This window comes from Rhinoderma darwinii, chromosome 7, assembly GCF_050947455.1.
Source record: "Rhinoderma darwinii isolate aRhiDar2 chromosome 7, aRhiDar2.hap1, whole genome shotgun sequence".
Lineage (NCBI taxonomy): Eukaryota > Metazoa > Chordata > Amphibia > Anura > Rhinodermatidae > Rhinoderma > Rhinoderma darwinii.
In genome coordinates this window covers 12,572,702-12,595,354 of record NC_134693.1, presented here as the reverse complement: position 1 = coordinate 12,595,354, position 22,653 = coordinate 12,572,702, and the positions used below count along the sequence as shown (strand labels likewise).

Genomic DNA, 22,653 nt, shown 5'->3' with positions numbered 1-22,653 from the left:
TCTTGTACATTGGGGCAGTATTATAGTAGTTATATTCTTGTATATAGGGACAGTATTATAGTAGTTATATTCTTGTATATAGGGGGGCAGTATTATAGTAGTTATATTCTTGTATATAGAGGCAGTATTATAGTAGTTATATTCTTGTACATAGGAGCAGTATTATAGTAGTTATATTCTTGTACATAGGGGGCAGTATAAGGGCATGACCAGACATGGCAGAAGTGCTCTGGAATTCCGCTGCGGACAGTCCGCAATGGAAATCCGCAGCATACACGTTTCTCCATTGCTTTCCACAGTTTTTTAGTTGGGTTCGTTTACACATTGCGGACAATTCCGCTGCGGAGCATAGGCTGCGGTGCGGAATTTGGTGTCCGCAGCATACACTGACTGTTGCGGACGTGTAGCGGACTTGTAGCGGACTCATTGCGGAATTTCTCCATTGACTTCAATGGACAGTCAAAATTCCGCAATGAAGTCCGCAGATGTTATGTGTGTTGCGTATTGCTTTCGCGAACAGGATATTTCTTTATTCTGGCTGTGTTTCGAGATCTATAGCCAGACTGAGATGGAATGTTTTAAAAGACAGCAGGAAGCCCTCTTCACCTGAATCCGCAACGACTAATCCGCAGCAATTTACTGCACATTTTAGGCAGAGGCGCAACGGAATCTGCAACGCAGATTATGTGCGGCATTGATGCGGATAGTGTCTGCAGAAATACGCCACGTCTGGCCATGTCCTTATGGTAGTTATATCTGCACAGTCTCTATGTTTGCTTCTTTTGTAATTCCGGAGTATTTTGCAGATATGTGGTAGAAACAAGTGCTGAACTATCAGAAAGTAACGTTACTAAGCTTTGTGGCTCAGATGAAAACATGCATTAGTTTATATCAAGCATTGTACCTTTAGAGAATTCATAAGTGATGTGAGGACTGCCAACACCTTCCAAAAACACGGGGGTCAGGCTAAACTGGTATTTCTCAATAGCAAAAAATTGGTCTGTAAAATACAGATAACAGCATAAATGGATTTGACAAAACGATGGCATAAATAACTGTGAATTTGTATACAAAGTATTTTAGTTTATTGATAGGGTTATCTACAACAACCTGCACTGGCTGACCTTGCCCTGCTTACACAGCTGATGTGTTTGCTAGAATAGGTCATCCCCTATGAGTAATACAAAGCAGCAGCACAAATGTCTGGCCTGTACTCCAGAGGCTGTCACCACATTATAAGTGCCCTATCTCATACATAATGTGAGCGGCGCTGTAATGTAGATAACAGTGGTTTTTATTTTGAAAAACGATCATTTTTGAGCAAGTTATGAGCAATTTTAGATTTATGCTAATTCGTATCTTAATAGACAACTGGGCGTGTTTTTACTTTTTACCAACTGGGTGTTGTACAGTGGAGTGTATGACGCTGACCAAACCTAATGTGTATTATAAAGCATACTGACACCTTTACATGTATTACCTAAGAATCACAACAGTTCGGACAGCACATTTCAGCAAAATGAAACAAAACCTGTATACAGGTGCAAGAACGCCTGTGACTGCAAATTTATACAGAACACAAGAAAATGGCGACAGCACACTGTGAACACTAATGCCACCTAAACCACTAAATAGAAATAAATATGTATTACTGTTAAATCTACTTACAATAGGGAGGTTCTTAGTGCACATTTTGATCAAATTGTGTGAGCCCACCTGCCACGACAAGGCGCCCTCTATAAGTTGGGTCCCTAACGCTGCTCATACACGCAGAACTGGGACTAAGCCTACATATATCTGGGGATGGTAGGAACCAGCATTAAATTAATTAAAATCACCCAGGGCAGAATGGGAGGAGTGCAAGATCAAGAAATGGAGCCAGTCACTAACCCCACATATGAGCATATGTGTATGAGCAGCGTAGGGGACTCACCTTATAGTGGTCGCCTTGTTGTGGCAGGTGGACTCCCACAATTTGATCAAAATGTGTGCTAAGAACCTCCCTATTGTAAGTAGATTCAGAAGCAATGCATATTTATTTATATTTAGTGGTTTAGGTCGCATTGGTGTTCGCAGTGTGCTGTTGCTATTTTCTTGTATGCTGTATACCTTTACATGTATGTCACTCTATTAGGAGGTGATGATTTTGTATTCTGCATTGCGCGGAGCCATACGGTGGTGCTTGGAGAGCATGATGGGTCTGCAATACAGAGGTGGAGTGTGGGGGCTCTGAGAGCCATGAGATAAAACCTTTGTGTGTCTCTGTGAAAAAATCTAAGGCAAATGGAAGTATAATATGGGCCCATAGAATTGTGATTAGACCCTGTGCATAAGGCCTTGGTGAGTCCTTTTGTGTGTGCCCTGTTGGTGCATATGGATGTAGGGGGGGGGGGAGTTAGACACTGGAGGGCCATCTGATCTATACATTACAAAGATGGACCATTGATTTCATGGGCGCTATGAAATCATGCATTCTGCAGCAGCCGCTTCCTCCGGTGAGACCATCTGGTCGCAGGGGACTATTCATACGAATTGGGGCTGTCCAAACCTTTATAATTCCACGTACCTTCAATGTAATATCTGCTGACATTAGAAGGAATATAAGTCCAGCGCATTTGCGACCTTCCCCTGAGGTTACTCCATGCCAAAACAAACCCCAGAAGATCGTACGGTACAGGAGACATTTTCCACACTGCAAGAACGGTGCTGTTTTGGGCGTACACGTTCAATGACTGCACTGCTTTTACTTAAAGGGGAAAAACAAATCTGATTAAATAACACCCCAATAATATAAATATAATAACACCCCAATAATATAAATATAATAACACCCCAATAATATAAATATAATAACACCCCAATAATATAAATATAATAACACCCCAATAATATAAATATAATAACACCCCAATAATATAAATATAATAACACACCAATAATATACATATAATAACACACCAATAATATACATATAAGAACACACCAATAATATACATAACACACCAATAATATACATATAATAACACACCAATAATATACATATAATAACATACCAATAATATAAATATAATAACACACCAATAATATACAGTGAAGGAAATAAGTATTTGATCCCTTGCTGATTTTGTAAGTTTGCCCACTGTCAAAGTCATGAACAGTCTAGAATTTTTAGGCTAGGTTAATTTTACCAGTGAGACATAGATTATATTAAAAAAAAATCAAAAAATCACATAGTCAAAATTATATATATTTATTTGCATTGTGCACAGAGAAATAAGTATTTGATCCCTTTGGCAAACAAGACTTAATACTTGGTGGCAAAACCCTTGTTGGCAAGCACAGCAGTCAGACGTTTTTAGTAGTTGATGATGAGGTTTGCACACATGTTAGATGGAATTTTGGCCCACTCCTCTTTGCAGATCATCTGTAAATCATTAAGATTTCGAGGCTGTCGCTTGGCAACTCGGATCTTCAGCTCCCTCCATAAGTTTTCGATGGGATTAAGGTCTGGAGACTGGCTAGGCCACTCCATGACCTTAATGTGCTTCTTTTTGAGCCACTCCTTTGTTGCCTTGGCTGTATGTTTCGAGTCATTGTCGTGCTGGAAGACCCAGCCACAAGCCATTTTTAATGTCCTGGTGGAGGGAAGGAGGTTGTCACTCAGGATTTGACGGTACATGGCTCCATCCATTCTCCCATTGATGCGGTGAAGTAGTCCTGTGCCCTTAGCAGAGAAACACCCCCAAAACATAATGTTTCCACCTCCATGCTTGACAGTGGGGACGGTGTTCTTTGGGTCATAGGCAGCATTTCTCTTCCTCCAAACACGGCGAGTTGAGTTAATGCCAAAGAGCTCAATTTTAGTCTCATCTGACCACAGCACCTTCTCCCAATCACTCTCTGAATCATCCAGATGTTAATTTGCAAACTTCAGACGGGCCTGTACATGTGCCTTCTTGAGCAGGGGGACCTTGCGGGCACTGCAGGATTTTAATCCATTACGGCGTAATGTGTTACCAATGGTTTTCTTGGTGACTGTGGTCCCAGCTGATTTGAGATCATTAACAAGCTCCCCCCGTGTAGTTTTCGGCTGAGCTCTCACCTTCCTCAGGATCAAGGATACCCCATGAGGTGAGATTTTGCATGGAGCCCCAGATCGATGTCGATTGACAGTCATTTTGTATGTCTTCCATTTTCTTACTATTGCACCAACAGTTGTCTCCTTCTCACCCAGCGTCTTACTTATGGTTTTGTAGCCCATTCCAGCCTTGTGCAGGTCTATGATATTGTCCCTGACACCCTTAGAAAGCTCTTTGGTCTTGCCCATGTTGTAGAGGTTAGAGTCAGACTGATTCATTGAGTCTGTGGACAGGAGTCTTTTATACAGGTGACCATGTAAGAGCTGTCTATAATGCAGGCACCAAGGTGATTTGAAGCGTGTAACTGGTCAGGAGGAGGCTGAACTCTTAATGGTTGGTAGGGGGTCACATACTTATTTCTCTGTGCACAATGCAAATAAATATATATCATTCTGACAATGGGATTTTCTTTTTTTTTTTTTATATAATCTATCTCTCACTGGTAAAATTAACCTAGCCTAAAAATTCTAGACTGTTCATGTCTTTGACAGTGGGCAAACTTACAAAATCAGCAAGGGATCAAATACTTATTTCCTTCACTGTACATATAAGAACACACCAATAATATACATATAAGAACACACCAATAATATACATATAATAATACACAAATAATATACAGTTAGGTCCAGAATTATTTGGACAGTGACACAATCTTCATGATTTGGGCTCCGCTGCCACCACATTGGATTTGAAATGAAACAACTGAGATGCAATTGAAGTTTAGACTTTCAGGTTTAATTCAAGGGGTTGAACAAAAATATCCTGCGAAACATTTAGGAATTGCCGCCATTTTTCTGCACAGCCGCCTCATTTCAGGGGCTCAAAAGTAATTGGACAAAATAACATTATCATAAATAAAATGTTTTTTTTAATACTTTGTAGAGAATCTATTGCAGCAATGACGGCCTGAAGTCTGGAACCCATGGACATCACCACACACCGGGTTTCCTCCTTTGTGATGCTTTGCCCGGCCTTTACTGCAGCGTCTTCACTTGTTGCTTGTTTGTGGCTCTTTCTGCCTTAAAGAATCTCTGTCACCACATTATAAGTGCCCTATCTTGTACATGATGTGATCGGCGCTGTAATGTAGATTACAGCAGTGTTTTTTTATTTAGAAAAACCACCATTTTTTACGGAGTTACGACCTATTTTAGCTTTATGCTAATTACTTACTTAATGGACAACTGGACGTGTTTTAATTTTTGACCAAGTGGGCATTGTGGAGAGAAGTGTATGACGCTGACCAATCAGTAACCAATCAGCGTCATACACTTCTCCCCAATCATTTACGCAGCACATAGTGATCTAGCTAGATCACTATGTGCAGCCACATACACATTAACGTTATTCAAGTGTCCTGACAGTGAATAGACATCACTACCAGCCAGGACGGGATGTCTATTCAGAATCCTGATACTTCGGTAACGTTTGTGTGAGATTTACAGCAAGGCAAGCGTAATCTCGGGAGTTAACGCTGTAAACTGTCATTTAAAACGAGATTACGCTTGCTGTGCTGTAGTGTCGGGATTGTGTTAGCGAAGTGTCAGGATTCTGAATGGACATCCCGTCCTGGCTGGAGGTGATGCCTATTCATTCTCAGGACACTTCAGTAACGTTAATGTGTGTGTATGTGGCTGCACATAGTGCTCTAGAAAGATTACTATGTGCTGTGTAAATTAATGGGGAGAAGTGTATGACGCTGATTGGTCACTGATTGGTCAGAGTCATACACTTCTCTCCACAACGCCCACTAGGTCAAAAAGTAAAACACGCCCAGTTGTCCATTAAGAAAGTAATTAGCATAAAGCTAATATAGGTCATAACGCCATAAAAAATGATCGTTTTTCTAAATAAAAACCACTGCTGTAATCTACATTACAGCGCCGATCACATTATGTACAAGATAAGCCACTTACAATGTGGTGACAGAGCCTCTAAGTTTTGTGTTAAGCAAGTGAAATGCTCGATCAGTTTGAGATCTGGTGACTCGGCCATTGCAGAATATTCCACTTCTTTGCCTTATAAACTCCTGGGTTGCTTTCGCAGTATGTTTTAGGTCATTGTCCATCTGTGCTGTGAAGCGACGTCCAATCAACCTGTGGCATTTGGTTGAATCTGAGCAGAAAGTAAATCCCTGAACACTTCAGAATTCATCTGGCTGCTTCTGTCTTCAGTCACATCATGAATAAACACTAGTGACCCAGTGCCAGGCAGCCATGCATGCCCATGCCACCACACTGCCTCCACCATGCCATCGCACTGCCCCCACCATGCCATCACATTGCCCCCAGCATGCCATCACACAGCCCCCACCATGCCATCACACTGCCCCTCCATGCCATCACATGGCCTCCACCATGTTTTACAGAGGATGTGGTGTGCTTTGGATCATGAGCCGTTCCAAGCCTTCTCCATACTTTCTTCCTCCCATCATTCTGGTACAGGTTGATCTTAGTTTCCTGCTGTTCCAGAACTGGGCGGCTTCTTCACATGTTGTTTGGCAAAGTCTAATCTGGCCTTTCTATTTTTGAGGCTGATTAATGGTTTGCACCTTGTGGTGACCCCTCTATATTTGCTCTCATGAAGTCATCTCTTTATGGTAGACTTAGATACTAATCCACCTACTTCCAGGAGAGTGCTCTTCATTTGGGTAGATGTTGTGAAGGGGTATTTATTCACCATGGAAAGGATTCTGCGATCATCCACCACTGTTGTCTTCCGTGGACGTCAAGGCCTTTTGGCGTTCAGGAGATCATCAGTGCACCCTTTTTTTCAAGAATGTACCAAACTGTTGATTTGGCCACTCCTAACATTTGTGCTTCTCTCTGATTGATTTCTTCATTTTTTTTCAGCCTAACGATGGTCAGTTTCGCTTGCATTGAGAGCTCCTTTTACCTCATGTTGTGGGTTCACAGCAACAGCTTCCAAATGCAAATGCCACACCTGGAATCAACTCCAGACCTTTTAATTGATGATGGATTAACGAGGGAATAGCCCATGCAGCCCATTAAATAGATTTTGAGATAATTGTCCAATTACCTTTGGTCCTTTGAAAAAGAGGCAGCTACATATTAAAGAGCTGTAATTCCTAAACCCTTCCTCAAATTAGGATGTGAATACCCTCTAAATTAAAGGGGTTTTCCATGTTCTGACAACTGATGACCTATCCACCGGATAGCTAATCAGTATATGATCGGTGCGTGTCCGACACACGGACCCCGCACCGATCCGCCACTCTGGCTTCCCCCGTGCACTGGACAATATTGCCAGAAGCAGATGGCTCCAGTCAAAAAATAGGAGCAGAGCTGCAGTTCTGCCGAATGGCCGCTATGCAGTGGTTGAAGCCATCTGCTTCTGGCTCCAACTACTGCATACCGTCCCAAACATCCGGTGCACGGAAGCAGCCGGACTGGCGGATCAGTGTGGGGTCCGGGTGTCGGACACGCACCGATCATATACTGATGACCTATCCGATGAATAGGTCATCAGTTGTCAGAAAGTGGAAACCCCCTTTAAAGCTGAGAGAGAGAGACACGCTCTATGTAACCGCTCTACACTCTGCCCAAGAGATGAGGGTCCTGAACAGAGGACCCCCCTCTATTATCCCAGAGTTCTCTTATAGGGTGTATGAAAATGAGATTTGTTAACTGGTCAACCCCTTAACTATGATGTTACCTGTGCTCATGTCCTCTGACAGCGTTAAATTGTGGTTTATCTTCGACTGCCCGAGAGAGTTGACTGCTCGCATGGTGAGAGTGACTGCGCTGTGCTGCAAAGTCAGCGTGCAGTTTGTCACATTGCCGACATACGTGGACAAGCTGATGATATTAGAAACCTGTTGTATAAGTTCATACCCCCTGACGCTGCACAGCGACTCCTCCTTTTTTAATGGCTGCGAAGAAAAAAAGAAAAAGCGGTAACCTTTCGTGTATGAAGCAATGCAAATCGACCTATAATTTATAACTCCACATTTAAAGGAACACCCCTGGTAAAACTGAGCTACAAATTCTCTCTTTGGTGTTCTTTAATTCCTGGTGTCATGCTCCGCCCCCTCAGGCCAAAGGTGTATTTCAGACTACCCCAGACTCCAATAGATAATGCAGCAGAGCTGGAGTCATTGATCAAACTTGTGTATAAATGTAGCGGTGCTAAAATTGACCACCAAGGGCATGATCTATTTGAGTTGCACATGTCACCAGTTCTGTAGTTTAAAGTTGATTGGTTGGAACTACGGTCCCATACATACTGTGGTGACCAGAAAACCGCCCATGAGAAGTGATTATTCCCTTTCTCTCCATCAGCAAAAACTCAATACTTCCCTCTTACAGGTAGAAAAGTGGATTCTGATAGACCCTCTTGTGATATCTCAACAAGTTGTGCAAATGACAAACTCAAATCTGCTACATCTGTATTAAAAAAGCATTTTTAGACATGTGTCATTCCTTTGTTATTTACCTTCCAAACCAATGTAATTTTGTCTCCTTTCTCGATGCTATTTTTCGTAATAATTCTCCAAAATTCTGGTCCTTTTAAGGGTTCTGGAAAATATATAAAAATAAGACATGACATTACTATTCAAATTTTTTTGGCGACTCAGCTTGCATTTAGGGAATTCTCCAACCTTTGATGTCTTTGACGACTGTTTCAATAGGATTGGTCCAATCGCTCCAGATGACAGACAAGTTAACCAGTTGGCTGCGGACCTGAATGGTGTAAGCTTGACAGGCATCTACATTGAGTATGTTGGCAGACTCCCTTCTGTAAATTTCTTTAGTCTGGGGGAAGGGGAGTAAAGTAGGACTTATTATGTAGCGCCTCAAAAATGCATGCTTTCCATTGACATCAATGGGAAAGCTCATTGTACTACATACAACACATTTTTTTTATGTGCGCGTGTTTAAAAAATGCATTGTGTAAGGGTATGTTCACACGCAGAGTTTTCAGGCGTATTTTGAGGCATAAACGCCTCGAAATACGCCCGAAGAAACTGTAGCTAAACACCTACAAACATCTGCCCATTGAAATCAAGTTATGATCAGATGGGGCGTTTTTCTTACGCCGCTGTTTTTTAAAAAAACGGCACGTAACAAAACGCCACGTAAAAAAGAAGAAGCATATCACTTCTTGAGAAGATTTTGGAGCTGTTTTTCATAGTGTCAGGGTATGTTCACACGGCCTATTTACGGACGTAATTCGGGCATTTTTTACGAAAATAGCGCCTCAATAGCGCTGACAAACATCTGCCCATTGAAAGCAATGGGCAGACGTTTGTCTGTTCACACGCGGCGTAATTTACGCGCCGCTGTTAAATGACGGCGCGTAAATAGACGCCCGCGTCAAAGAAGTGACCTGTCACTTCTTTGGCCGTATTTGGAGCCGTTATTCATTGACTTCAATGAATAGCAGCGCCAATTACGTCCGTAATGGACGCGGCGCTCAAGCGCCTGCGCATGCCGTTACGGCTGAAATTACGGGGATGTTTTCAGGCTGAAACATCCCCGTAATTTCAGCCGTTACGGACGCCCTCGTGTGAACATACCCTCAATAGAAAAACAGCTCCAAAAAGTCTAGAAAAAAACGCCTCAAAAAATGTTTTCAGCTTAAAAAATGGCTGAAAATCAGAGGCTGCTTTCTCTGAAAACTGCTCCATCATTTTCAGCCATTTTTGACTTTGTGTGTGAATATACCCTTAAAAAAGAAGCGTCAGTTCAATTCTTGGAGTGTAAAATGCGCCTAATTTCCATAGTCAATGGGAGTTATTACACGCCAAAAAGACGAGCCAAAATGTGCACAAAATGCGTAAAAAAACGATACAAAAATTAGTCAAAAACACCGGTATTATAAAAAGCGCTTTACAAAAACGCTAGTGGTTTTTACACGTCGTTTTTTTTTTAGTGCCGTGTCAACAAGGCCTTAAATGATAAACTACGTCTACCTGCAGCCGCCACTAGAGGGAGCTGAGGAGCTAAATGCATACAGCCCCTATTGAACTCAATAATAAAACAGTATGCAGTAAGTTCCTAAGCTCCCCCTAGTGGTGACTGCAGGCATACATAATTTTATCATTAAACATTATATAAAGGTTTTGGAGCTCTGTATCAGAAAATTGAGTTAAAAACCGGTAAAGATATATTATGAAGTTACTCAGCGCAGAATTTTGGACCTAAAAACAAATGGTGTTCATTCAATTTTGATTAAAGGAACACTCCAGGCAAATCAAGGCTTTTTGATTGCCGAATTGAAGGAATTCTCATGTACTTTTTCTAAGTGCGTGTCTCTCATGAAGATGTAAGGGATTGAGTACCTGCCATTCTGCCTCCTGTCCTTGTACCCGATATCGGAGCTGGTAAAAGATGTTGTCCACAACCATTCTTGGTCGTGCCCAGGTTACATTTAAACGTATCACGTCCTGTTTAGTGTCCACCATCATCTCAGCATGGACCTTCGGTGGAGCGTACGGCTTTACTATATACAGAAGAGATGAGAACATATATACACCCCTTACATCTGATCGTGAACAGGACTGGAACATTCATTGTAACATAGTAAGATTGAAGTCTAGTTGTATTATGAGGTTCTGCAGCAGCTGAGGTGTGTATTATGATGTTCTGCAGCGGCTGAGATGTGTGGTATGAGGTTCTGCAGCAGCTGAGAGGTGTGTTATGAGGTTCTGCAGCAGCTAAAGTGTGTATTATGAGGCTCTGCAGCAGCTGAGGTGTGTATTAAGATGTTCTGCAGCAGCTGAGTTGTGTCTTGGGAAGTTTTGCAGCAGCTGTGGTGACTATCATGATGTTCTGCAGCAGCTAAGGTGTGTATTATGATGTTCTGCAGCAGCTGAGGTGTGTATTATGAGGCTCTGCAGCAGCTGAGGTGTGTATTAAGATGTTCTGCAGCAGCTAAGGTGTGTATTATGATGTTCTGCAGCAGCTGAGGTGTGTATTATGAGGCTCTGCAGCAGCTGAGGTGTGTATTAAGATGTTCTGCAGCAGCTAAGGTGTGTATTATGATGTTCTGCAGCAGCTGAGGTGTGTATTATGAGGCTCTGCAGCAGCTGAGGTGTGCATTAAGATGTTCTGCAGCAGCTGAGGTGTGTATTATGATGTTCTGCAGCAGCTGAGGTGTGTATTATGAGGCTCTGCAGCAGCTGAGGTGTGTATTAAGATGTTCTGCAGCAGCTGAGGTGTGTATTAAGATGTTCTGCAGCAGCTAAGATGTGTGTTATGAGGTTCTGCAGCAGCTGAGGTGTACATTATAAGGACCTCGAAAGCAAAGGATGTTTCATGTCAATCAATCAGTGGTCAAGATGAAGCTTCCCCTTCAGGGAGGTTCTGCAGTTGCTGGGGTGTGTAAAAAAAAATCATGTGATGAAAGACTCCACTTAGAACATGGAAAACATGATTTATTTTTAAAAACGCCACTAAAACGGTATAAAAATATGCCACACACATTGACATACGTTTTTTTCGAGAGGCCAATAAAACCTATAGAGGTCTATGGGAAAGAAAACACCATTAAATGCAGGTAAAAACGCCAAACCCACCCGGTCCTAGAGCCCACAAAAAGCAAGACAAAAAAAAAAGCTAAAACTTTTTGTGGCATTTTCCCTAAAAACGCTGCGCTTGAAGCCAGAAACTGTAAAGAGTCTCTGTCACCACATTATAAGTCATTATATGAGTTATGACCTGTTTTAGCTATATGCTAATGAGTTTCTTAATGAACAACTGGGCGTGTTTTACTATATGACCAAGTGGGCGTTGTACAGAGGAGTGTATGACGCTGACCAATCAGCGTCATACACTTCTCCCCATTCATGTAGTCCGCACATAGTAATCTTACTAGAACACTATGTGCAGCCACATACTCACACATTAATGTTACTGAAGTGTCTTGACAATGAATAGACATCACCTCCAGCCAGGACGCAATGTCTATTCACAATCCCGACACTTCGGTAACGTTTGTGTGGGATTTAATGACAGCACAGCGTGATCTCGATGTGCTGTGCTGTAAGTCCCACACAAACGTTACCGAAGTGTAAAGTTAATGTGTGAGTAAGTGACAGCAAATCGTGATCTAGCAAGATCACTATGTGCTGAGTACATGAATGGAGAGAAGTGTATGACGCTGATTGGTCACTGATTGGTCAGCGTCATACACTCCTCTGTACAACGCCCACTTGATCAAAAGCTAAAAAACGCCCAGTTGGGCATTAAGCTAAAATAGGTCATAACTCCCTCAAAATTGATTGTTTTTCAAAATAAAAAACACTGCTGTAATCTACATTACAGCGTAGATCAGATTACGTAGGAGATAGGGCGCTTATAATCTGGTGACAGAGCCTCTTTAATGTGTATCTACTTGGCTATAGATGTGGAAATTCCACCATAGACCTGCAGGTGGCGACAAATAGATACGATTTCATGATTTATTTGATCACTGCACAGATCATTATTGGGGTTCTTCATTATGGTCACTTAGGATATGAGACAGTAAACATTCTGTTTGTCTGGGATATGTCCTTTTTGTAGGGAATATGCTGCTCTTCCACATCACCTTTGTATTTCCTAAGTATGGAGACCGGATCTGTTACTTCAGGTACATGGCCTTAAGCCGCAATTCTGAAAACCCCCTTTAAATACCACCCATAGTTTAGAGGGTCTTAAAATGTGAGTAAAATGACTGTCTCCTCGTCATACAAGTGAAGGTACCTATGTAATTTAGCATGCTACTTACCAACGTCAATGGGCTTCAGAGACACAGGGGGAGATCGCAGCGTGCCGGTTGGGTGTTGTATTTCAATCCACATGTAGTAACTGGACATAGTCTTAATTTGATTGAAAATACATTGAAAGGAGCCATCTTGCTGCAACTCACATTTCTTCACAATAGAAGCGTTGTATTTTATTTCTGTCTCAAACGAATAGTTTATTTCCCTTTAAAAAGGAACATAACATAATGTAATAACCAACTTATTACAAGTAGTAGTATCAGCTGTAGTAATAATATTAGGAGTGGTAGTTATATCACTGTTAGGCCGCATGCACATTTCCGTATTATGGTTTTGCACAACCTTATGAATATACCAGAGAAAAAAAAATGGTGGCATGTACCGTCGGACACCGTATTACAGAGGTATTATCCCCTAGGAGAGAGTAGGTCTATAATATAGTGCCATAAGGCAGCGCACAGGGTCCTTAGTACAGACTTCATGTGAATCCGCACTTCCTCCTGCATGAAGCCTGCGATATATTATTAGCATATGTAATATTACATGGAGCAGTAGAAGTGGTGTCGGTGTTAGGAATAATAATGGGAGTAGTGGTAGTATCAGTGGTAGTAATAGTATTAGGAGTAGTTGTAGTATCAGTGGTAGTAATAGTATAAGGAGTAGTGGTAGTATCAGTGGTAGTAATAGTATAAGGAGTAGTGGTAGTATCAGTGGTAGTAATAGTATTAGGAGTAGTGGTAGTATCAGTGGTAGTAATAGTATAAGGAGTAGTGGTAGTATCAGTGGTAGTAATAGTATAAGGAGTAGTGGTAGTATCAGTGGTAGTAATAGTATTAGGAGTAGTTGTAGTATCAGTGGTAGTAATAGTATTAGGAGTAATGGTAGTATCAGTGGTAGTAATAGTATAAGGAGTAGTGGTAGTATCAGTGGTAGTAATAGTATTAGGAGTAGTGGTAGTATCAGTGGTAGTAATAGTATTAGGAGTAGTGGTAGTGGTAGTATCAGTGGTAGTAATAGTATTAGGAGTAGTGGTAGTGGTAGTATCAGTGGTAGTAATAGTATTAGGAGTAGTGGTAGTATCAGTGGTAGTAATAGCATTAATAGTGGTAGTATCAGTGGTAGTAATAGTATTAGGATTAGTGGTAGTATAAGTGGTAGTAATAGTATTAGGAGTAGGGGTAGTATCAGTGGTAGTAATAGTATTAGGAGTAGTGGTAGTATCAGTGGTAGTAATAGAATTAATAGTGGTAGTATCAGTGGTAGTAATAGCATTAGGAGTAGTGGTAGTATAAGTGGTAGTAATAGTATTAGGAGTAGTTGTAGTATCAGTGGTAGTAATAGTATTAGGAGTAATGGTAGTATCAGTGGTAGTAATAGTATTAGGAGTAATGGTAGTATCAGTGGTAGTAAAAGTATTAGGAGTAGTGGTAGTATCAGTGGTAGTAAAAGTATTAGGAGTAGTTGTAGTATCAGTGGTAGTAATAGTATTAGGAGTAGTGGTCGTATCAATGGTAGTAATAGTATTAGGAGTAGTGGTAGTATCAGTGGTAGTAACAGTATTAGGAGTAGTGGTAGTATCAGTGGTAGTAATAGTATTAGGAGTAGTTGTAGTATCAGTGGTAGTAATAGCATTAATAGTGGTAGTATCAGTGGTAGTAATAGTATTAGGAGTAGTGGTAGTATCAGTGGTAGTAATAGTATTAGGAGTAGTGGTAGTATCAGTGGTAGTAATAGTATTAGGAGTAGTTGTAGTATCAGTGGTAGTAATAGTATTAGGAGTAGTGGTAGTATAAGTGGTAGTAATAGTATTAGGAGTAGTTGTAGTATCAGTGGTAGTAATAGTATTAGGAGTAATGGTAGTATCAGTGGTAGTAATAGTATTAGGAGTAATGGTAGTATCAGTGGTAGTAAAAGTATTAGGAGTAGTGGTAGTATCAGTGGTAGTAAAAGTATTAGGAGTAGTTGTAGTATCAGTGGTAGTAAAAGTATTAGGAGTAGTTGTAGTATCAGTGGTAGTAATAGTATTAGGAGTAGTTGTAGTATCAGTGGTAGTAATAGCATTAATAGTGGTAGTATCAGTGGTAGTAATAGTATTAGGAGTAGTGGTAGTATCAGTGGTAGTAATAGTATTAGGATTAGTGGTAGTATCAGTGGTAGTAATAGTATTAGGAGTAGTTGTAGTATCAGTGGTAGTAATAGCATTAATAGTGGTAGTATCAGTGGTAGTAATAGTATTAGGAGTAGTGGTAGTATCAGTGGTAGTAATAGTATTAGGAGTAATGGTAGTATCAGTGGTAGTAATAGTATTAGGAGTAATGGTAGTATCAGTGGTAGTAATAGTATTAGGAGTAGTGGTAGTATCAGTGGTAGTAAAAGTATTAGGAGTAGTGGTAGTATCAGTGGTAGTAATAGTATTAGGAGTAATGGTAGTATCAGTGGTAGTAATAGTATTAGTAGTGGTAGTATCAGTGGTAGTAATAGTATTAGGAGTAGTGGTAGTATCAGTGGTAGTAATAGTATTAGGAGTAGTGGTAGTATCAGTGGTAGTAAAAGTATTAGGAGTAGTGGTAGTATCAGTGGTAGTAATAGTATTAGGAGTAATGGTAGTATCAGTGGTAGTAATAGTATTAGTAGTGGTAGTATCAATGGTAGTATTAGTAGTGGTAGTATCATTTGTATTAATAGTATTTGGAATAGTGATAGTAGTAGCAGTAGAAATAATAGTATTAGTAGCGGAAGTAGTAGTGGTTGTGTCAGTGGTACTAATAGTATTAGGAATAGTGGTAGTATTAGTAGAAGTGCCGGAAGAATTCGTCTAAATTTGTTGTGGTGGAGGGAGCATATTTGAAATGTTACTTGGAATTCTTGTGTAATTTTTATTTATTTTATTGTTGGTGTCCAGTAAGTGGTGTCTAGTGGGTTAATATTGTTATCTCTGGATTCTCCCTGGAGTATAAAGAGTTACTATATTTTTCACTGGAGTCCAGCAGGTTAATGCCCCATTCACACGAACTTGTTTTTGCGGCCGCAATTCCCCCGAAAATCCACGGGAGAATTGCGGCCCCATTCATTTCTATGGAGTCATGCACACAACCGTAGTTTTTGCGGTCTTTGCACGGCCCGGGAGCCCGCACCGCAGAAAGAACGGGCATGTTTTATTACGGCCATCTTCTGCGGTCCGGGCTCATTGAAAACAATGGCGGCGGCCATGTGCATGTCCCACGATTTGTGGGCGGCCTGCGGCTGACAGTCCGCAGCCGGCCGACCCGAAAATCCCGGCCGATCACACGGCTACGGTCGTGTGCATGAGGCCTTATACTTTTATCCCTGGAGTCTGGTGGGTTGATATCCTTATTCCTGGTGGTCTAGCGGTCACTCCTGGTGATCAGACTCCCCAGCTTCCAGTACCAGTCGCTGCTATTACATGGGGCCAGTGCAGCAGAGAATTAATGGAAAATAAAATTTTTTGCTCAAGATTTTCTCATCTGTTCCCATCCTTAACCACAGGAGGGCAGCAGACTCCCACTTCTTTGTATCCATGGAATACTTGCTCGTACTCACTGATAATAGCGGAATGTTAGGGCGATGTCTTTAAGGGGGATGATTTGTTTAGGGCTCCACCTGCAGGTCATAACTTTAAGTTCTCCATTGGTTTCGCAGGTAATGCGGATATTCGTGTCTGTAGGTGAAATAAATAAAATCACATTAGAAGGTATAAGGATGGTACAAAAACCAGCGACCTGACCCAAAAATATGAATAAATATTATAAAAGTAATACAGAAAAGGAGATGGGTCAGCAATTATTATACTGCGAAAATATGTGAGTTTTATGGGGGGTTTTACCATCCCTATAATAAATGAATCCCTGTCAATATAAAAAGCAAATCTGGTCCCCTTAAAGGGAAACTGCCACTGGGACGGGCTCTCGTACATTAGGATATCCTCTAGTTGCATCGAGATAGCCCTCCAACATGTAAGTCAACAGACTGGAACAGGAGCAGATTGAGGGCGGTCTGGGCCCCTGGGGCAATAATGGCCATGGGCCACTTACCACCCATCATAGCTATGATACCCTTTAGCTGGGTAAATTTGTCACTGTACCAATAAACAACCAACCAAACCTTGACCCAAGGCCAGGGAGCAAGTCAAGCACTTTTTACAGATGTCCGGCTCCACATGTATTTGGGCCCTTGGGCTCTAGTCAGAGTCTGCCCCTGTCCACCCCACCCTCGGCTCGACAAGCATAGAGCATGCTGCTCCACATTAACATGGGTTTTACCAAGCCCAGCGGGCCCTGGCATCTCTGCCCAGGCTTACCGTGTGCCCCAACCCCACACCTCTGTGCAGCCTGAGCGAGAAATTGCTCACCCCAAGGTAAATGGGGCTAACATGGATGCCCTTTGTTTGCATTTCAGACAGGTTGTGCTTTAAAGTATAAGATACACCCAGACCCTTATGAAAGGGACATTTTAAGCTTTGACAGAATATTGTAAAGTTGCCATAATCTAAAGAAAACTGGAGCAAAGGCAAAGTGGAGCAGTTGCCCATAGCAACCAATCAGATAGCTTCTTTCATTTTCAAAAAGGCCTTTGAAAAATGTAAACTGGAACCTAATTGGTTGTTACGGGGCAACTGCTTCCGTTTTCCTTGGCACCATTTAATACAAGTCCCTTCTTACCAAATGAGGGGAACAATACCAACAAATTATTATCCTACTGGCTGAAAATCCACTTGGCGAATATGATTTCCCTTAAATAATACCATCCACATGCATCTGGGTTATGGACAGAGGAGTAACGTGAAGCTCCTGGGCCCCAATCCAAACTCTGTTAGGCCTTGTTCACGCGGCGTGTATTTGGCGTTTTACGCATCGTGTATAAAAGGAAGCGTCTGGTCAATTCTTGGCGCATAAAGCAAGCCGAAGACGCGTCTAATTCCCAGAGTCAATAGGAGTCAAAACACGCGCCCAAAAATGCGACAATAGTGCCTGTATTTTAAAAAGCGCTTTACAAAAACGTCGGTTTGTTTACGTGAACAAGGCCTAACGGGAGCCCCCACCCATTATGTGCCATGTATAAAACAGTATCTTGTTATGTGGCAGAGGGGCTTTTGGGCCCCCTTAGACACCAGGGCCCGGGTACGACTGCACCCCCTATAGCCACTCGTCATAGAGTATTCAAAAGCAGCAACCGATATTCTTACCTATGACGTAGATTTCTGCATATCGGGGCAGGCACTCAATGCCCTGGATGCAGCAGTACAAAGCGTCAAACTGGAACTTTCCCTTTGGTGTCGTTGTATTTAATTTGTCAATTGTGACTTTGCCTACATAGTCGCTCACTGCTGTATACTGATTAGAGGGGATCTGCTCAGCCAGGTTGAGACCCCAGGTTATGGCCTTGGATGGAATTTTCTTGTTTTTAACACAGAACATGCAAAAAACTGAAGTGCTGGATCCACTGCTGACCACAACCCTCTTGGGAAAATAATAATCGTCTGTAGAGAGGAGGGAAAAATAACAGTATATCAGGGCGATGGTATATAGTCAGAGAGGGTACTATTATAATGCCACTGAGACATAATGATAAATATTAACAACATGACTGTAAATTATAATCTAAATTATAATAATTATATTCTTGTACATAGGGGGCAGTATTATAGTAGTTATATTCTTGTATATAGGAGGCAGTATTATAGTAGTTATATTCTTGTATATAGGGGAAGTATTATAGTAGTTATATTCTTGTATATAGGGGAAGTATTATAGTAGTTATATTCTTGTATATAGGGGCAGTATTATAGTAGTTATATCCTTGTATATAGGAGGCAGTATTATAGTAGTTATATTCTTGTATATAGGGGGCAGTATTATAGTAGTTATATTCTTGTATATAGGGGCAGTATTATAGTAATTATATTCTTCTATATAGGGGGCAGTATTATAGTAGTTATATTCTTGTATATAGGGGCAGTATTATAGTAGTTATATTCTTGTATATAGGAGGCAGTATTATAGTAGTTATATTCTTGTATATACGGAGCAGTATTATAGTAGTTATATTCTTGTATATAGGGGCAGTATTATAGTAGTTATTTTCGTGTATATAGGGGGCAGTATTATAGTAGTTATATTCTTGTATATAGGGGGCAGTATTATAGTAGGTATATTCTTGTATATAGGGAGCAGTATTATAGTAATAATCTTGTACATAGGAGCAGTATTATAGTAGTTATATTCTTGTATATACGGAGCAGTATTATAGTAGTTATATTCTTGTATATAGGGGCAGTATTATAGTAGTTATATTCTTGTATATAGGAGGCAGTATTATAGTAGTTATATTCTTGTATATAGTGGCAGTATTATAGTAGTTATATTCTTGTATATAGGGGCAGTATTATAGTAGTTATTTTCGTGTATATAGGGGGCAGTATTATAGTAGTTATATTCTTGTATATAGTGGCCAGTATTATAGTAGTTATATTCTTGTATATAGGGGGCAGTATTATAGTAGTTATATTCTTGTATATAGGGAGCAGTATTATAGTAGTTATATTCTTGTATATACGGAGCAGTATTATAGTAGTTATATTCTTGTATATACGGAGCAGTATTATAGTAGTTATATTCTTGTATATAGTGGCCAGTATTATAGTAGTTATATTCTTGTATATAGGGGGCAGTATTATAGTAGTTATATTCTTGTATATAGGGAGCAGTATTATAGTAGTTATATTCTTGTATATACGGAGCAGTATTATAGTAGTTATATTCTTGTATATACGGAGCAGTATTATAGTAGTTATATTCTTGTATATAGTGGCCAGTATTATAGTAGTTATATTCTTGTATATAGGGGGCAGTATTATAGTAGTTATATTCTTGTATATAGGGAGCAGTATTATAGTAGTTATATTCTTGTATATACGGAGCAGTATTATAGTAGTTATATTCTTGTATATAGGGGCAGTATTATAGTAGTTATTTTCGTGTATATAGGGGGCAGTATTATAGTAGTTATATTCTTGTACATAGGGGGCAGTATTATAGTAGTTATATTCTTGTATATAGGGAGCAGTATTATAGTAGTTATATTCTTGTATATAGGGGCAGTATTATAGTAGTTATATTCTTGTATATAGGGGGCAGTATTATAGTAGTTATATTCTTGTACATAGGGGGCAGTATTATAGTAGTTATATTCTTGTATATAGGGAGCAGTATTATAGTAGTTATATTCTTGTATATACGGAGCAGTATTATAGTAGTTATATTCTTGTATATAGGGGCAGTATTATAGTAGTTATATTCTTGTATATAGGAGCAGTATTATAGTAGTTATATTCTTGTATATAGGGGGCAGTATTATAGTAGTTATATTCTTGTATATACGGAGCAGTATTATAGTAGTTATATTCTTGTATATAGGGGGCAGTATTATAGTAGTTATATTCTTGTATATAGGGGGCAGTATTATAGTAGTTATATTCTTGTATATAGGGGCAGTATTATAGTAGTTCTATTCTTGTATATAGAGGGCAGTATTATAGTAGATATATTCTTGTATATAGGGGGCGGTATTATAGTAGTTATATTCTTGTATATAGGGGGCAGTATTATAGTAGTTATATTCTTGTATATAGGAGCAATATTATAGTAGTTATATTCTTGTATATAGGGGCAGTATTGTAGTACTTATATTCTTGTATATTGGGGGCAGTATTATAGTAGTTATATTCTTGTATATAGGGAGCAGTATTATAGTAGTTATATTCTTGTATATAGGGGGCAGTATTATAGTAGCTATATTCGTGTGTATATAGGGGCAGTATTATAGTACTTATATTCTTGTGTATAGGGGCAGTATTATAGTAGCTATATTCTTGTATATAGGGGTAGTATTATATCAGTTATATTCTTGTATATAGGGGCAGTATTATAGTAGTTATATTCTTGTATATAGGGGCAGTATTATAGTAGTTATATTCTTGTATATAGGAGCAGTATTATAGTAGTTATATTCTTGTATATAGGAGCAGTATTATAGTAGTTATAGTCTTGTATATAGGGAGCAGTATTATAGTAGTTATATTCTTGTATATAGGAGGCAGTATTATAGTAGTTATATTCTTGTATATAGAGGCAGTATTATAGTAGTTATATTCTTGTATATAGAGGCAGTATTATAGTAGTTATATACTTGTATATAGGGGCAGTATTATAGTAGTTATATTCTTGTATATAGGGGCAGTATTATAGTAGTTATATTCTTGTATATAGGGAGCAGTATTATAGTAGTTATATTCTTGTATATAGGGGCAGTATTATAGTAGTTATATTCTTGTATATAGGAACAGTATTATAGTAGTTATATTCTTGTATATAGGGGCAGTATTATAGTAGTTATATTCTTGTATACAGGGGCAGTATTAGGCTGGGTTCACACAACCTATTTTCAGGCGTAAACGAGGCGTATTATGCCTCGTTTTACGCCTGAAAATTGGGCTACAATACGTCGGCAAACATCTGCCCATTCATTTGAATGGGTTTGCCGACGTATTGTGCAGACGACCTGTAATTTACGCGTCGTCGTTTGACAGCTGTCAAACGACGACGCGTAAATTGACTGCCTCGGCAAAGAAGTGCAGGGCACTTCTTTGCAACGTAATTTGAGCCGTTCTTCATTGAACTCAATGAAGAGCAGCTCAAGATATACGAGCGTCACAGACGCCTCGTATATTACGAGGAGGAGCATTTACGGCTGAAACGAGGCAGCTGTTTTCTCCTGAAAACAGTCTGTCATTTCAGCCGTAAAAGCCTCTCAGCGTGTGAACATACCCTCATAGTAGTTATATTCTTGTATATAGGGCAGTATTATAGTAGTTATATTCTTGTATATAGGGGGCAGTATTATAGAAGTTATATTCTTGTATATAAGTGGCAGTTTTATAGAAGTTATATTCTTGTATATATACGGGGCAGTATTATAGTAGTTATATCCTTGTATATGTATATAGGGGGCAGTATTATAGTAGTTATATACTTGTATATAGGAGCCAGTATTATAGTAGTTATATTCTTGTATATAGGGGCAGTATTATAGTAGTTATATTCTTGTATATAGGAGCAGTATTATAGTAGTTATATTCTTGTATATAGGTGGCAGTATTATAGTAGTTATATTCTTGTATATAGGAGCAGTATTATAGTAGTTATATTCTTGTATATAGGGGGCAGTATTATAGAAGTTATATTCTTGTATATAAGAGGCAGTTTTATAGAAGTTATATTCTTGTATATACGGGGCAGTATTATAGTAGTTATATCCTTGTATATGTATATAGGGGGCAGTATTATAGTAGTTATATACTTGTATATAGGAGCCAGTATTATAGTAGTTATATTCTTGTATATAGGGGCAGTATTATAGTAGTTATATTCTTGTATATAGGAGCAGTATTATAGTAGTTATATTCTTGTATATAGGTGGCAGTATTATAGTAGTTATATTCTTGTATATAGGAGCAGTATTATAGTAGTTATATTCTTGTATATAGGAGCAGTATTGTAGTAGTTATATTCTTGTATATAGGGGGCAGTGTTATAGTAGTTATATTCTTGTATATAGGGGCAGTATTATATTAGTTATATTCTTGTATATAGGGGGCAGTATTATAGTAGTTATATTCTTGTATATAGAGGGCAGTATTGTAGTAGTTATATTCTTGTATATAGGAGGCAGTATTATAGTAGTTATATTCTTGTATATATGGGGCAG

General features: G+C 39.6%; 1 protein-coding gene across 2 annotated transcripts in view; it reads right to left on the bottom strand.

Moving 5' to 3' along the window:
- Window positions 1-22,653, bottom strand: part of LEPR (leptin receptor) — a 49,668-nt gene that overhangs the window by 6,216 nt on the left and 20,799 nt on the right. For both annotated transcript variants that reach the window (XM_075832779.1, XM_075832777.1), the window contains 9 exons: window positions 18,074-18,367; window positions 16,432-16,549; window positions 12,876-13,075; window positions 10,447-10,607; window positions 8,764-8,917; window positions 8,598-8,680; window positions 7,818-8,034; window positions 2,567-2,746; window positions 905-1,000 (listed from right to left, as the gene is read on the bottom strand). In XM_075832779.1, the coding sequence (XP_075688894.1) occupies window positions 905-1,000; window positions 2,567-2,746; window positions 7,818-8,034; window positions 8,598-8,680; window positions 8,764-8,917; window positions 10,447-10,607; window positions 12,876-13,075; window positions 16,432-16,549; window positions 18,074-18,367 (1,503 nt within the window). The remainder of the gene's footprint in view (window positions 1-904; window positions 1,001-2,566; window positions 2,747-7,817; window positions 8,035-8,597; window positions 8,681-8,763; window positions 8,918-10,446; window positions 10,608-12,875; window positions 13,076-16,431; window positions 16,550-18,073; window positions 18,368-22,653) is intronic.